The following is a 15,002-nucleotide window of genomic DNA, read 5'->3' as shown; positions in this document are numbered from 1 at the left end:
CTTAGATCGACAGTCAATAGGTCGACACCAGATGGTCGATATGTAATAGGTTGAATGGTCAAAAGGTCGACAGGGACACAAGGTTGACTGACAAATGGTCAACACTTTTTTTATGTAATTTAACCCTAGTGCCTAACCCTCTCCCTAGTGCCTAACCTTCCTCCTGCTCCGTAACCTTCCCCCCGGCAGCCTAAACCTCTCTCCCCCGTGCCTAATTCTCATCCTAACCCTAAAAATTTTTAAAAACCATGGAAAAGAATGTCGACCATTTTTTTGTGTCGACTATTTTTTATTGTGTTACCCATTTGAACCTGTCAACCTTTTAACCATGTCGACCTTATGCACTATCGACCATTTGTTAGCCAACCTTTTGTCCCTGTCAACTTTTTTGACCATGTCAACCTATTACCTGTCAACCATCTGGTATCGACCTATTGCCTGTCGATCTAAACATTGCCAATCTTCCATCCAGATACCTCTTAACCTACATGTAGAATCAAACATTTGCTCCACATGTAAGGCCAAACAAGCAGCTAGATTGATCAGAATCCATTTGGGACTGGTTGAGTTTTCATTTGTCTTGTTGAAAGAAGAGCTAAAAATATTGTCTGCATTGGCTCAGTGCTCAAAATGGCTGCCTCACTATGTGGGAGGTGTAGTAAAGCTTCTAAAGAGGACAGGTTGAGAAGTTACCCATAGCAACCATCAGTGTCTACTTATCATTTTATAGAATGTACTTGATAAGTGATATCTAGAAGCTGATTGGTTGCTTTGGAGAACTTCTCCACTTGTCTAGAAGGTTTTGTTACATCTACTCCTGTATCTTTGAATGCTTTTCTTAGGGCAAGTCCGCATGAGTATTTTCTTTAATTGTTTACCAAAAACTGCCAGGTTGCTAGTTCAGCATAGAGATCCTTAGATCCCTCCATTGTCTGCACAGCCAGCAGTGATATTCATGGCAAGTTATGGCTTGAAAATGGTGTCTCCATCATTTTCTCTCAGTAACTCCAACTCTATCACCTCTGTCCGTTTAGACGACATAAGCAGGATGGCACAATGATAAAAGGATCAATTCCCTTAAAATAACAAAGGAAGTAACATTAGACACAAACATTCAAAAGTGAATTGAAGAGATGAGTGGATGAAGGTGTTATATATATTTCTTAAAAATTACTTTTTTTAATGGATGCAGGTGTTATGACCTAGGGATCATAGTAACAATGTTATTTTAAACGCTGGTCGCCTATTTACTGATATATTTTGTTGATAAAAGTGTTCTGTCCAATTTGTGTCAAAGTTATCATTAACTGTAAATATCGCAGTTTCTTCTAAACGTAACATAACACCTTCAGCCACTCGCTTCTTCAATTATATTGTCAAATGACATATTTTTGAGGAATACAGGTTTATTTAAAATACTCTATAAACCCAGTATGTGCTACATAATCGGTCCATGTCATAGCCTGTTCCTAAGTATTTTATTCCTTAATTCACTCAACTAAATTTATTTCTCTCCTCTGTTTTCCTCATTTTCAGATCGACTTGGAACCGGAAGGAAGAGTGTATGTAGTGATAGATCTTTCTGGCTCTTCAGGTGAAGGTAGGCACCTTTCCTCCATTTATCTAAGAAAGATACAGCTGTGGTAATCAGTGGTGGGATAATCGTTTGGTGATAACTAATCATTGTGGCTCACTCAACATACGTTTATTGTGTGCTTGATCTCCCTCTCGACGTGCTCATCAATTTTTAACCACTCATGACTTCTCATGGGAATGGATCTTCAGCCAAATTGTATTGGTATACACGCCAGACCTCATATTCCAATAATTTAGCGGGGAATTGTTTCTTAAACTAGTTCTATGGAATATACAGTATCCATGCAACCAAGTTTGCTTTCTTTGTCATGGTCACAATTGTACTCCGTGCTATTTTCCTTAAAGAAAGCCACCGGTACACAGCAAAAATGACATTGGCACTCACCTAGATTTATTGTAGCCTCCATATTGTGGACAAGTCGTCACACACTTATTTTATTTCTGAAATTATTTCACTGGTTTATTTCCAGAACTAGAATAATTAAAACTTTTACCAATAAAAAGGTTCTGGTTGTTTGTACCGGTGAGTGTCATTAGTAAATAAGCACTGACTGTACTTCTGAGGAGGCCTGGACCTTTTTACATACTTGTGTCTTGGGTCATAGATGTAAATGCTCCTACTACTATAATCTACCTCTGGCAGTACTCGTACAGGGATCTCAACTTATTTTTCTTTGTCTTTACATTAAATAGAAAATACGTTTTGGATCTCTGCCTCCTGTTATCTGAAGCTGTATAGCACCATGAGCTTGAGGAGTAGTAGAAATGAGTTCATCCCCTACTGTCTTAGGGGAAGATGTATCAACCCTTCTTACAAAGATAGGTGGAGGTGTTGTCCAAAGAAACCAATCAGATTACAGCTATCATTTTATAGAACATACTAGATAAATGATAACTGGAATCCGGTTGCCATGGGCATTACCTCCACTTGGCCTCTTCAGAAAGTTTGATAAACCTCCCCCCTTAGAACTTAAGCTCATTCGTCTTCAACCTTATAGTAGAGGTCATTAGTGATTCCCTCTGAGAACGTGGAATCCCTGGATTTTGCCACGTCATTGTACTTCAGTTCAGTACAATATTTGTTTTGGATGGTGTGGCCGGAGACTCGGCACACGGGTTTAAAATAGCGGCACTGAAGGGGTTAACCCTCATGCCGCAGCACCATTTTTAAATGGACCTATAGGCGCAGAGCGCCAATTTCAAAGTTTTCCTGGCAATAGGCGCCATGAACTGCAAATGTATATGTACTAATATGTTTTATCATGTTATATGTTTATAGCACTGTGTGTGGTTGTAAAATTGCATGTTTAAATGTACAGACTATGGGCTTATAAGGAATGTATAATTTATTTTGTTTTAGAAGGCTTTGACATTTGTACACAAACGACTCTTGAGACATTCTCACATAGTAAGTGATATGTTAATTATCATGACAAAGGGGCCCATTTATTAATGATCGCATTTGCAATGTGATCTGGGAATAACAGATGCGATCAAAGTGCCAGAATGTATGATCCATAACCCAGATGGAAAGAGGCTTCGGAAGGAGCCCTTCCCTGCGATGTGCCTGGAGTGATTCCGCTGACTGCACATGCACAGCCGCCATTGCCGGGGGAATCCTCTCCTGGCTAATTATGTGTAGTGTAGCCCATAGGCTACAGCAGGCTAACTCCATCTTCAGATGGCGTTAGCTGCGAGGGGGCCAATCTCCGGAATGCTTTGTATTCCGGAAGTTGGTAAATCGGCAACATGAGGAATGGAGGAATCGCAGTAGGTATCGGAAATATCTGCTGTGGTTCCTCCTTAATACATGGGGGTGATACCAAATATATGCGGTTACCCCCCCAAAAACATGTGTTTTCGGTGAATAAGCCACAAATATTTAATGATAAATGGGTCCCAAAGTGTGAAATGTTCAAACTCTCTGTGTACAGCCAATTCACTGCAGGGAGCATTTCCTTTTGGTGGAACTTCCTAAGAACTGAAGCTGTGAAGATTGGGAAAGCCAAACTGGGTTTGATGTATAGATATTGAAAGGATGAATGCAATTTACCAGTTTCTGTGAAGTGTAAGATTTATTTATATTTTGTAAGATAGTTGCCCTAGAGGTCTGGGTGGAGCAGCATGTCCACACACTTGTACCCAGAAGTAAGCAGTTCCAGGTGCCAATGTAGGAGCCTGGGAGAAGTGGCTCCAGGCGCCAGTGTAGGAGTCTGGATGGAAGTTAGCAGCTCCAAACGCCGATTGTAGGAGTTTGGTGGTGGCAGCGAAGTTACATACCCACTGCACAGTGAGTGGAGTATTTATCATGCGGTTACTGGCGGTAATCCACTGGCGAGGTGGGGTCACCCGGTCACAAATAGTTATTGCAGAATCTGGTTTGGATATGAGCAGTGTAACACATAATATGAGACAGCAATTGTTATGTAATGTGGTTGATTCACAGCATCCATCTGTTGTGGAAATGTTTGTGCCAGCTCGCTGGCTTTCCTGAACGGGTCTATTTGGCAATTCTCTACTAGGCTTTGGTGTGATATTTATACCCTTGCTTTAATATCGTACGAAGTTGTTAACAAACGGTTAAGTGTAATCTGCACTTGCATGAATAGGCCTCATTTCTTAACGGTGACGGCTCGTGTTTATGGACATCTGCTTCGCTGCCCATTTTCGCAGCTTTGTGCCATGATGCAGTTTCTGGGTATTGCTAGCAGTGCTAAGCCTCTCTGCGGCTTTGTAGACAATGTCTTAGAAAAAGCACAACCCTAAAGCCTGGCACAATTCCAATTTTAGTTCCTCGAAGTTATTAATAGGAGTAACTTCTGAGTAAAGAGTGAACGACTTGCTGAGATTTTCTGACTCCTACCCCAAAAAACAATCAGAGGAGCTGATAAATGAGATAACAGAAACTCAACATTATTTAATTTGCTTGTTTAAACCCAGGCGATGCAGGCCGCCCACAGTGCCTTACTCACTTATCATCACAAAGCTTCCAATGTAGTATGAAAGAGGAGAAAACCTGTGTCTCATCTGTCCTCCTGTAGGACAAGCATGTGTGGTCCGTGAAGTAATGACTTTTACTCTGATGACACATCTTACACCATTAACAAGTAATGTCACATCAGCGCCATATCAGGGCACCCTGTGCTACACCGTCTCTCCCCCTACCCCTGAGCGCATACCATTACCGTCAGGGGGTGGGTGGGTGGAGGGCAGGGATCTTCCTCAGCGTTGCCTTGCGAGCAGCAGCAGTGCAGGTCACCCACCGTCTCTTTATACAGACCTCCAAAGCTGGGCAGTTTGAGGCCTGTGAACTTGGAAGATTCCGCCCTGTGCGGAGGCACCGGCCGCACCACCCTAGTCAGGGCCCTGTGTCACATACAGACAGAGCTATAGCTAGACTTTTTGGTGCCCTGTGCCATAAAGAGCATTGGCGCCCCCCTCATTTTTCAAAGGGACACAATGCACCCAAAAAAGGGGAATGGACTCATGGGGAAGGGTCAGGGTAGAGATATGAGAGGCCTGGAGATGCTGGGGATGAAATAAGAGGAAGCTACCAGTGAGAATGATAATAAACAGAAATTTGACAGGCCCGAACAGCACCCCCTGCCCTGCGGTGTCCTGTGCCATGGCACCGGCCGCACCACCCTAGCTACGGCCCTGCATACAGACATGGGTATTGGGGGAATCAGATACAACAGCTCTGGCCTGTCTCAGGGGGCTTTACGGTGGTTTAGAGCTTTAATAGTAATTCCTCTGAACTGGATTATAGGTGGAACAAATTCAAGCTGTATTCCTTAAACGGCGCACTCCCCAATATGACAAGTCCTCACAAAGCACAGCATATGTAAAAAGAGAACAATATAGTCATAGGGCAGTATATCTTTTTAGTATATATAGTCCACCATGTGATTCACACTTGGGAAAGGTGCTTTGTTTCCAGAACAGCTTCTCTCATCTTTTTTGAGACAAAAAACACCATCTTTAGATGGCGTTGTGATTTTTTTTCCCTAGGAGAGGTGTAGGAAAGCCGGGAAGAGCTCCTGCGGCGTCTTGCTACTTTCTCCGGCTTCCTGCACATCCCAAGGCAGCCGGCAGCTGCTCCCATTTGCAGCACCTTCCATACAGCTATGAAGAAGAGTGCCAGGCTGCGTCCCTCCTATTGCAGCCCAGTAGCTGCCCTTTAATAATGTCAGTTACCTGTAACTACAATGATGCACTGAGAGACGGGAGCGTGGAGGCTCGCAGAGCCTACTCCCACCTATACTACTCACATTAATGCATCTGTCTCAATCTCCAATATGAGCCACGCTCCCTCCCCTTTTCTCAGCTGTGGCCTCCTCCAGTTAGGATGTAAGCTGACATGAACAGTGAGTGTCCTTGTTGACCAGAAACCCCCCTCTGCACTTGAACCTTAGTCTGCATGAATAATACTTGTGGTCTCTCCTGGAATATTTTGGAGTCTGCTGAATTTTGGGGAGTTCTCCCACACTCCCAAAAGAGCAGACACCCGTCCCGGATCCCGTCGTCTTCCCAGTGTGCACGGAGCAGGGCCGCGGAGACGTGATTCTCTGTGATTTGTGTCATAGGCCCGTATTCAATTTTCGGTGAGAAGTCCCGGACTTTTTGCATCCCGGACTTTTCGTCGTCATCGCCAGTTTTGCCTGCGGAAAAGTATCGCACTCGTCACCGCGATTCGTCCTATTCAATTGAAAAGGATGCGAGAACGCGTCCTGGCGAAACTTTGATTGGCGAAAAGCACCTTCAGATTTGGGGAAATCAGCCTGACAACTCACAAAACATGCACTGACATGGGGGATCACTATGGATACCCCCGAATAGCCATGCTGAAGGTATTTGGGGTGCTTTAATGCTCTCGATTGGTGGTATTTAGGGTATTTGCACAAGTGGTGAAGAATAGCATTTAGCATTTTTTTTTTTTTTAATTAAGTAGTGCCAGAAAATTTGGGGTACATGAAAATGGGTGTAAGCATGGTTAAAAATCGCTCAAGTGCGTTTTTAAAGATCCTAAAAAACGCACCTACAGCACGCACCTGCAAACAAAAAAAACAGGTTGTCCATACTTGGGGGACCCCCTGGAGTCAATTTCACTAGTTTTTAAGTTTGTCCCCCTACTTTTTTTTTTTTTGCCCCCAAAACGAAAGTACTTTTAGGTGTGTTGTAAAGTATTTTATTCACGTTTTTTTTAACACAGTTTACCTTTGGAAGACTGTCCCAAGGCTACAGGGGTGTACCCGCAACTTTGCACCCTAAACCCCCAATTCTGCACTTTTTTCTGCCTCTTTTCAGAGGCCAATCTTGTCCGCTGGTTACAAGGCGAAGACTTTTCACACTGGTGGAAAGTCTTTGCAATTGAAAACGGGGAACAGTTCTCGCCTGGCGAAATGACGTCACCGGCGAGAACTTTTCGCCGATCGCGGCTTTTCGCCGGCAATTGAATACGGCCCTTAATTTGGAAGGGAATGGTAGAAAGGATTAGGCTGAGAATGTACCTAACTTCACGAGTTGTTATATGATCATCATTGAATACAAATCAATCACAAGACAACGCAAGCAATAGAATTTGATGTCAGGCTCTAGTTTCTGACCCTTTAAAATGGGAATCGGTATGAAATACCGCCGGCAGCGCCTGGCCGACAAAAGCAGAGTTCCCGGTAGCGGAAGCCCGACAGCGCTGGAAATCCCGATCATCGCTAAGGTAAGTATAAACTAACCTAACCCCCTAACCCTAACCCTCCTTAGGGGTGCCTAACCCTAACCTCCCCCCCCAAGTGCCTAACCGTAATCCCCCTCTAAGTGCCTAACCCTAACCCCCCCTTCCCCGATGCCTAACCCTAAGTCCCCCCCGGGTGCCCTGAACCTAACCCTCCCCCCCCCCCGCGCGGCTGTCTGCTCACGGCGCCCGGCATCCCTTCGATCTGGATGCTGGGCGTCTGTCTCCTGGCGTTGTGGAAATGACAGGCGTCTAAATATAGACGCCCGGCATTTCACCCTCGCCGGGACATGACAGTCGGGAAGCCGGCTGTCGGTGTTAAGACAGCCGGTTTCCCAATTGTATACCTTAAAATGTGTGTTTAAGGTTCTCAGAAAGGGTTATTAAGTTAGGTTGGGACAAACACACCCTCCCACCCACCATAAATAAAATGTATTAATTATCTTTATCCATGCCAAGTTTTTCAGAGTGATGAAATCTGGTGATTATAGCGCATGACCTTATAACACAGGGCCTATTAATTATGCAATGTCCCAGCTCCCTAACATTTGCAAAGGACCTCCAGCTTGCTGCCACAGTAAAAATACGCAACATCTCTAACAGATTAAAACTCTATCTGTCATAGACCAGTCACCAGCAGAGGTCTTATAAGGACAAAATGTGCGGAAAAGTCCCGCTGTAGTGAAACATTTCCTGATAAGAGCTCCTTCAACACAGCGGCCGTTTCAGCGGAAGCCCGGCAGGAGTGAAAATCCCTAAGCTACAAAAGGTAAGTATAACTAACCTTTTTTTTACCCCCTAACCCTTCTGTAAGGGTGCCTAACCCTATCCTCCCCCCCAAGTACCTAACCCTAACCCCCCTCTAAGTGCCTAATACTATTCCCCCCCTTCCCTGCAGCCTAAACCGAAGTCTCCCTAAGCCCCCCTTCCCCTAGCCTAACCTCACGGGGGGTGTCGAACCCTAAGTCCCCCCGGGAGCCCCTAACCTAACCCTCCCCCCCTGCGGCTGTCCGCGCCCGGTGCCCAGCTTACCTTCCATCGGTATGCCGGGTGTCGGGCTCCTGGCATAGGTCTAATGACAGTAGTCGGGAATTCTACGCCTGTCATTTGTGCCTTGCCGGGATTAGACAGTCGGTAAGCCGGCGGTCGGGATTTCGTCCGTCGACTTCCTGACTGCATTTTTATATTGTTTTCTTCTTTTTCCATAACAGTTTTATTTATGTTAGACGTGCTTGCCAACAGGAAGAAGTGCCAGTTCTTTTATTTATTCACACTTGCACCCCGGATCAATGTAAAAGTGCCTCCACCTGTCAACTTTTATACCCGACACCAGCAGAGCTTAACTATTTGCGCAAATATCGACTGGCTGTTTCAGTTTATATTGCCCAACCTCTGATGAATGGAGGATGGGGCTGCTCAGACTTGAAGAGTGAATAGAATAGTTACATTTCCTTGGTGTTGGTTGTCCATGGCAACTATCTGGTAGCTTATACAGATATGCCCAACTGTATCCTTGCTGCTGGCGCGTCAAATCGCTGCGTGCATGGTGCTAGACGTGCGCCCACGAGCGGATATGCACCCTGCGTACGTGACCGCGCCTTCATAGGAATGCATGGTGTGATCGCAGTGTGCGCCATAGTGTACCGTATTGTATGCAGGTGCGGGGAATCGCATGGCGCAATGCGTGCGCACGTTTGTGGCGCAATCTACCAAAATGTAACTGGGTGCATCAGCAGATAGTTTAAACCATGGCCGGATACGGGCACCAGTTGGCACCATGGCTGGATACGGCTCTCCAAACCTTGACCTAAAGTCCCCAGCTTCTCCTGATTTAATGTCAGAATGGAATCGGTATGAAATACCGCCGGCTGCATGGATTCCCAGCAGCGCCTGGCCGACCAAAGCAGAGTTCCCGGCAGCAGAAGCCCGACAGCGCTGGAAATCCCGATCGTCGATAGGTAAGTATTGACTAACCTAACCTAACCCCCTAACCCTAACCCTCCTTAGGGGTGCCTAACCCTAACCTCCCCCCCAAGTGCCTAACCATAATCCCCCCTCTAAGTGCCTAACCCCCCCATTCCCCGCTGCCTAAACCTAAGTCCCCCGAGGGTTTGCCTAACCCTAAGTCCCCCCCGGGGGTGCCTAACCCTCCCTCCCCCTAGCCTAACCCTCCCGGAGGGGTGCCTAACCCTAAATCCCCCCCGGGTGCCCTAAACCTAACTCTCCCAAGGCAGCTGTCCGCTCACGGTGCCCGGCATCCCTTCGATCGGGATGCCGGGCGCCGGTCTCCCAGCGTCGGGGACATGTCAGGCGTCTACATCTAGACGCCCTGCATTTCACCCTCGCCGGGATATGACAGTCGGGATGCCGGCTGCCAGTATTAAGGCAGCTGGCTTCCCGATTGTATACCGTCAGAATTGTTTGGTAAACTTTGCAATAAAATCCCTGCTGATACATTGTTAAAGATAAGTGTCTCAAAGTTACTAGTATAGTTTTAATTTATCCCTGAGATTAAAGGTTGATGTGTGGCCCTATTGATGGTTAGTGGGCTGCCCATGAGGCCCCTGAAGTGTTCGTAGTTGCATATTGCTGGTTTAAACTGTTACAAGTACCTGTCTATACATGTAACTTGGAAAGGAGTTAGAAGTGTTGTTTTATACTAGGAAAGATATTATAAAAGTTGGTAAATAGAAACTATCGCCTAATTTAAAGTCTTATGACTCCCATTGCTGTTGCCATGAAGATGAAGCAATTCCTAAAAGGTGCCAAGCACAGGACAGGCCATAAAATAGTCCAGGATTATGAAAAGCGATTGTACAGTGAAATGAAGGGCAGTGTATCTGGTTGTCTTAACAATTTAGGACTTTTTTTTTTAATGTTTAAAGGTGCGTACACACACAACGATTTTTTGAACGATTTAACTATAACGACGTCGTTATCATTTAATCGTTAAAAAAATCGTTCAGTGTAAAACGATAAACGATGAACGATTATCGTTCATGCACGTTCACTTTTGTCAATTGTAGTTTGTAGGTCAGTCAGACTGGCCAACTGAACGATTTTCAATAGAAGTTGCAACATTTTTCCTTCAACACACAGAAAATCGTTTATTATGTAAAGTAAAACCAACTACTTTGTAAAACGATTTTCGTTCACTTTTTCAAGGGAAAAACTGAACGAAAATCATGCAACGGAAATCGTTCATTACTTACATCGTTGTGTGTGTACGCACCTTTACAGTTAATTCATTTGTTTTCACAGATCATTTTTTTAAAGTGTCTTAAAATGACTTCAGCTATATAGCGCTTTTGTGGCTTCACAGACCTCACTTGGCGTAATCCCAGTTACCTAATGGAACATCTGGCAGCCGGTGTTGTGCAGTAGGGAAAGATCAATGCGCCTGACAGAGTTTTGATCATACAAAATCATGTGTTCCTTTTATATAGTTGCACAAGATTAATAATGCCACCTGGCTTCATATCACTTAATCAGGTACCTTCCTCTGTATTTTGAAAAATTACTGAACGTATTACAGAGGTGACTAGGAAAATCCAGGTTTCAAAATGTATCTCATTTGCCTGGATTATAATACAATTTGTGTGTGTGTGTGTTATAGACATTGGGACATTGCATATGAAATAGATAAATTGATGTTCAACTTTTTTTGGGGTCATGCACTAACCAGTGATACATCTAGGCGTGTTATCTGGTAGACTGCTGACCGCAAATATCTGAGGCTGCTTTGGTTCACAACACACAATTGCACCATGAAATTGTCCCATAATAACCCGATATCTGCTTTCAAATTTTCTTGGTTGCTATGGGTTACACAGCTGGGTTTACTAAATGTGTATTCATGTGGGTGGTCACATTGGACACAGATACGTTTTTGCAGTGATCAGGCAAAGGGGGAGATGCATCAAAGTTTGGAGAAAGGTAAAGTACCAACCAAGCAATCAGCTCCTAACTGTCATTTAACAGGCTGTGTTTTAAAAATGACAGAAGCTGATTGGTTGGTACTTTATATCTCACCACTTATCTTTCTCCAATGCTTGATACATCTCACCCCCAATGACCATGTTTATTCAAAAGAGCTTGAAAATTCAACATTTTGGTTTGCTCTATCCTGCATTGCTTATTAAGGAAACGTAGACATGTTTATTGATTGCATTAAACTCATTTGCTAGTCAACAGCAACCAGGGCTTTTTTGTTTGTTTTAAGTATCGACCACTAAATGGAAGAGCTGCTTGAAAGCTATCTGTTGTGTATTCCACCACCCCCCCAGAATAGGATTGTGTCACACGTGGCGTTACACGTGTTAGACTACATCTAAGACTATTTTATCCGTGGCACCTCAACTGACAAGATACGTTTATGCCGGAATAGTTTTATGCCCCCTAAGCTGAATAATCAAAGCATAGGTGATTATACAGGGACGCAGTATCTGCTTTCAACTGCTGTAATTAGAATTTCACTAACCGATTGCTATTCACATGTGGATCACAGGCTTTGATGTTCTAACATTGTGCTGGCTGTGTACATTTTATTAAGCACTTTCAAGTGCTTGAAGCTTTTACAGAGAGAACACAGAAATATATTGTGTTTCCAATGTGTCCTAATGATTTTTTTTTTTTTTTTAGCACTGAATTTTAATGATATTCATAGCAGGGAAATAATGGCGGGATTTCTGGGAACTATTCATTTTCTATCCAGCTGTGTCTTTCATATTTCACAAGTGCCAAGAATTGACCATTGTTTAACATTGCATCCAAGTTTTCTCTATAATTTGTAGCCAGTTCACATGATCCAGTTTCCACATCGGATACTTTTCTATGAATATATATATATTTTTTTTAAATTGAAAACGCCAAATGTAATATTACAGTGTTTCATACAAAGGACATATCTACATTCAGGTATATTCTCATCAGTTGCCGTTCGCTATTTCATGAGTCTGCGACCCCTCTCATCTGTGCCAGAGGAACCACAGTACAGGGAAGCTGAGAGGTAGGCATCCACACCCCTCTCAGCCACACCTTGATGGCCATACCTTTCACTATCTGTGCCAGAGGAACCACAGTACAGGAAAGCTGAGAGATAGGCATCCACACCCCTCTCAGCCACACCTTGATGGCCATACCTTTCAGTATCTGGGCCTGTTGGATCTCACAGCAGCCTTGTCCCAAAAGAATGTTATCCTCCATGGAGAATAAATACATTTCTTGTGCAGTTTTCCATATTTACTAACAACCAAGATGTTACGGAAATGTTAAGGTACAATAACATGATTTGGGGCTGGTCTGTCAGTAAGCACCCTTTGTTTTTATCCCAATGCTATATGTTTTTAGCTATGAATTGTTGCAGTTTAGTGGGTACAATGAGGCTTTATTTGTCTGTACCTTAAAATGGAAACCCCACAGAAGTTTTTTATTTTTTAAACTTTAAATTAAGTACCGCGTACATCCTTTTTCTCAGTTGTCCTAGAAATGATCATTTAATTTTCAAGATTTTTTCTGAAGGGCAGACAGGTACACGCACACACACTGTCGGCATGGGGGCATGGCCGCACATTACACCCATTGTGCTTCATGTTGGGAGCATGGGCGTGTATCACGCCCCCTTACACATTCCGAGCAGTTGGGCTTCCCCAACCTTTCTTTTGAATGTTTAAATGCAGCACAAATGCATGCAGCATCCACTCAATATCCCGCAAAACACTGTGGCACGTAGACGTGATGGCGGGACAGTGCCGGAAGAGGGGGACTGTCTCCCCAAAATTGGGAAAGCTGGGAGGCATGCAGTTTGTCATGTGTTGGCAGAGAGGGGTTACGGAGGGGAAGGAGATCACAGTGAAAGTATAATATCAAAGCCTTGCTGCTCACTACATCATGTGGCTACGGCCAGGTTCTTGCATCTGGTCCTTTGTCTGGTTTCTTTATAATATGTAAGTCTCACTGTTGTAAGTCTTGGGGGTGGAAAATAACATCATCCATATGCTGCACGCCTGCTGCAAGCTCTGCGCATCCTGTCTGAAATTGAATTGGACTCATACTTTAAGATTAGGATTTATACAGACTCAGCATAATTATAAAACTTCACTGTACCCTGTAATTTGCAAAAATCTATAGCTAGAACACACTGCTTTAGGAGTAAGGAATGCTTTGTATCATAAATGGATAATATAGTTTGAACGCTACTACTGCTGGAAAGTTTGGTGAGATGTAATATAAAAAGAGAATTTGCAGTAATCCTTGAGTAACATTAAGGTTATAATTGGCGTTGAAAAATAATACTACTAGTCAAAATGCGTTGGTGGTGAAAGTGGCTGGGGAGCAGGACTGTGAGCCGGTGGACCATAGAGGGGACCTATTTGGACCATCTTATAACCCAGGGAGAAGGTCATTTATTATATCTGGAACCCAAACTCTCTATATCACCGTGTTCGGCAAGTAGAACCAGCCACTGGTGTTTTTTTTATTCTTTTAACATTTCTAATAAATATGTTAGAATATACTACACCATGAAAGATCCCATCTGCTTTGTTTGAGGCTGGCGGAGGTGGGAGATTCTACAGAGCCTAATAGACCACTTACATACAACAATACAAGTACTAATCTTGTGAGTAGGACCAGTTATGCTCCAGAATTACTACACATTAGTGTATTGTTCTATGTTTATATTTCCTACATCTCAGCAAACACCCCAGCAGTAGTAGTGCTCAAACCATATTCTCCATGTAAGATTGTCTATTCAGAGGTGGCGGTGACCACCGGAGGCTTTCGAGCTGCAACTGGAAGTCTTGCGCAATATCACTATCCCTATTTTGTAACATCATAGTACAGTTGTTCCCAAACTCTGTCCTCAAGGCACCCTAGCAGTCCAGGTTTTAAGGATATCCATACTTAGGGGTCTATTTATCAAGCAGTGAAAAGTAAGGAGAAGTGAACTAGTGGAGAAGTTGCCCATAGCCAGAGGAGTAGCATGGAACCATGGTGCCCGGAGAAAGAGCATGTCGTAGCGCCCCCTAACCCCTCTCCCCCCACTCCTCCCTGTACTCAACGGTGCCAGTGGGGCATGGCCAGCCTGCGGGGGGAATACTGAAATAAAGAGAAAAACAGCAAACAGTGGCAGTATCGCGCTGAGCATTGAGGTCCCATTGGGGGAATAGAATGCCTTGGTGATCTGACATTAAGGAGTAGCTCCTTTGGCACTGCTTTATTTAGGTATAGCACCTAGGATCTGACTTTTATCTCCTTTGAATCATTGTTATTAGTCAATAAAGGAGATTGTATTATATATTCTGATCAGAATACATGTGCTAGAGTGAGATTCCACAGGGTGCACAGCTTATTACTGCAATCACTGCCCCGAGCAGCTATCACTGGAGTGGGAACACCTATGGGAAGCTCCATTCTCAGCTATGCTCCTACTTAGCAAATATACATTGCACCTATATTAATGTGAGTACTACTAATTATGTTCTGTCTACCACCATTATGTCAGGTCTCCTAATACAGTATTTTGTAAAAGAGCTTTCAAATAACACTGTGTGGTCATACCTAGGAACACCTCATTACTGTATATAGCAAAGCAGTGACTCTCTTTTAAACTCAAACCTGCCAATAAGAAAAGGAGAGGGGAGGGGCAAAGAGCAAATCCCATGGTAGATGGGGG

The 15,002-nt window shown here is 43.9% G+C and overlaps 1 protein-coding gene across 1 annotated transcript in view; it reads left to right on the top strand.

Moving 5' to 3' along the window:
- The window catches only part of PRKCE (protein kinase C epsilon), a 432,697-nt gene that overhangs the window by 155,360 nt on the left and 262,335 nt on the right, over positions 1-15,002 (top strand). Inside the window, exon 2 of the mRNA XM_088477268.1 lies at positions 1,537-1,600. Within this exon, the coding sequence (XP_088333394.1) occupies positions 1,537-1,600 (64 nt within the window). The remainder of the gene's footprint in view (positions 1-1,536; positions 1,601-15,002) is intronic.

This window comes from Taudactylus pleione, unplaced genomic scaffold (assembly GCF_031769625.1).
Source record: "Taudactylus pleione unplaced genomic scaffold, aTauple2 ptg000201l, whole genome shotgun sequence".
NCBI lineage: Eukaryota > Metazoa > Chordata > Amphibia > Anura > Myobatrachidae > Taudactylus > Taudactylus pleione.
The sequence above is the reverse complement of the archived record's forward strand: the minus strand, read 5'-3'. Positions and strand labels throughout refer to the sequence as shown.